Source organism: Aptenodytes forsteri, unplaced genomic scaffold (assembly GCF_000699145.1).
Source record: "Aptenodytes forsteri isolate BGI_AS27 unplaced genomic scaffold, ASM69914v1 Scaffold412, whole genome shotgun sequence".
NCBI lineage: Eukaryota > Metazoa > Chordata > Aves > Sphenisciformes > Spheniscidae > Aptenodytes > Aptenodytes forsteri.
Genome location: NW_008794266.1, coordinates 567,916 through 569,976, shown reverse-complemented (window position 1 = coordinate 569,976; position 2,061 = coordinate 567,916). Strand labels below are relative to the sequence as shown.

Genomic DNA, 2,061 nt, shown 5'->3' with positions numbered 1-2,061 from the left:
CTGTGTCCTCACCCTGCGCGTTACGTGTGATTGCAAAAACTGCAGTAATACATGTTACGTTACGTTATGTTATCCAATTTTAAAAAAGAAAAAAAAAAGTATTACCGCAGTGTTGGAAAGAAAGAGTAATTTCATAATAATGACGTTTTACAGCGATAACAGCCATAAAACAGCTGCTGGGCTGAAGTGTAGCTTTATGGTTTTATAGGAGCTTCGAGTGCTGTGCTGATACTAAAAAGCAATGCTTTTCACACCGGGCGCACAGCAACGGGAGCCCACTTCTAGCGTGGAAATTTATCACAGTGGGGAGATTTTGCCACCTAGCAGTGAAGGTCTCTCTTTAAAGCCATTTATGCCCCTGTGAGCCCCGTCTCACCGTGGTCTTAACTTCTCCATCGGCAGCGCTGTACAAACGCAGGGCGGGAGGAAATGCAGAAGCAGCGAGGTGGTGTGACCTGCCAAGACGCGTAGCTCCAGTCTTCCCAGCCCCATCCAGAGGTCTCCTGGGGCTACGTTACCTGGCACGGGCTGGGCCTTGGCTGCGGTTTGAACATTTATCGTGTCTTCCAGGTACCTGGTATCTTATTTGTTCCAATTAACACCCACAGCCTGTGCTAGTAGTTTCCATTTGAAACCTTCATTTGAAAGAAGAGGAAGAAAAATCATGTCTGGTCATGCCACGCCTCAGGCTGACAAGAGGCAAGGAGTCTTACACCCACAGGAAAAACACTTACTGCTGGGACCAGGACATACCCGCTGGCTACCCACGGCAGAGGGTTGTTACGACCCAGACTGGGTGACTCGGGGTCGTAGCGGTTTCGTGATTCCCTTGGGCTAAATTAAGGTGAAACTACACCAGGCAATCAATTAAATGCGTTATTTATGGCACAAGCAACTTAAACTTGGAAAGCATAATAATAGACGGCATGGATTCTTTTAAGGCATTTATGAGAAGGGAGAGGGAGGGGGAGCAAGGGAGAGGGAGAAGAGGCGGGGAGGGAGGGAAAAGGCAGGGGGAGGGAGAGAGCGTTCACACCCTTGGATCCCGCGATGACGATGGTGGACATGTGGTCGCGAGAGGGTCTTTTGGATGGTCATGAGCCCCTTCCTCAAATGAACTCTGTATGACCTCAGGCCATACATGGTGCGGGCCCATCAGAACAGGGAACTGCGCACCCTCCGGCACGCCCTCCGCCTCCCGTGACGCTCACCTGCGGCCCACCATTGCCATGCAGACCGCAACCTGGTTTGCCACAATGTTTGAGACGTACATTAACTCTTTCAGTCTCTCACAAGGGTCTGGATCTGCCCTGCACGCCTGCCGATTTTGCTGGTCCTGAATAGAAAGCCCCAACAGCCTTTAGCTTGAGGAGACCCCGTAAATCTCTTGGAATGGTTTCGGACCATTTGGAGCACAGGGCATGGCTACCGCTACAGAAGTTAGCAGCCTGCAGCTGCTGGGGGACATGCCTGGTGGTGGCGAATGGGAAAGCTGTGGGACCGAATGATAACTGGGACTGCTCTGTTGCGACCCATCTGGCCATCCTCCCTTCATATACATCCCTTCCATTTCATACCAGACTGGCAGCAAGGGGTTTCAAAGCTGGGGAGTGGTTTCATCTTCTTAGTGATGACATCCTTTCAGAGCAGGACTTACATATCGTATCTTCCCGAGGGTAAAAAGCATGCTAAAGCTTTTCAGGAAGACAGCTGTGGCTCTTAAAATGAACTTAGTGCCTCCATTTCTAAACACAACTTCCTAGGGAGACTGCAGACTTACCATGACCATAACTCCATGAATCAAAGATAAGAGGCATTGATACTGTTTTCCCCAAACAGTTTAGCAACAAAATACTAAAATTCAAAAGGATTTTTAATGTCTTGGCCTGGGAGAGAAGTTGGCAGCTGGGTAGTAGTCTGCCTGTGGTCAGACACCTGGGGTGCCAGTAACATCAGCCTCAGGAAGGGGCATATTTGGCTCTGAAACCCTTTGCAGTGTGTTGGGGTGGGTGGTTAAATTGATTTCTGAAGTTGTGGGCCCACTTTTTAATTCCAGGTCTG

General features: G+C 49.6%; 1 protein-coding gene across 1 annotated transcript in view; it reads right to left on the bottom strand.

The window, feature by feature from the left end:
- Nucleotides 1-1,789, bottom strand: part of FSD1L (fibronectin type III and SPRY domain containing 1 like) — a 37,388-nt gene extending 35,599 nt beyond the window's left edge. The window contains exons 1-3 of the mRNA XM_009286381.1: nucleotides 1,781-1,789; nucleotides 1,212-1,336; nucleotides 735-834 (exon numbers count right to left, since the gene is read on the bottom strand). Of these exons, the coding sequence (XP_009284656.1) occupies nucleotides 735-834; nucleotides 1,212-1,336; nucleotides 1,781-1,789 (234 nt within the window). The remainder of the gene's footprint in view (nucleotides 1-734; nucleotides 835-1,211; nucleotides 1,337-1,780) is intronic.
- Nucleotides 1,790-2,061: the final 272 nt, after the last annotated feature.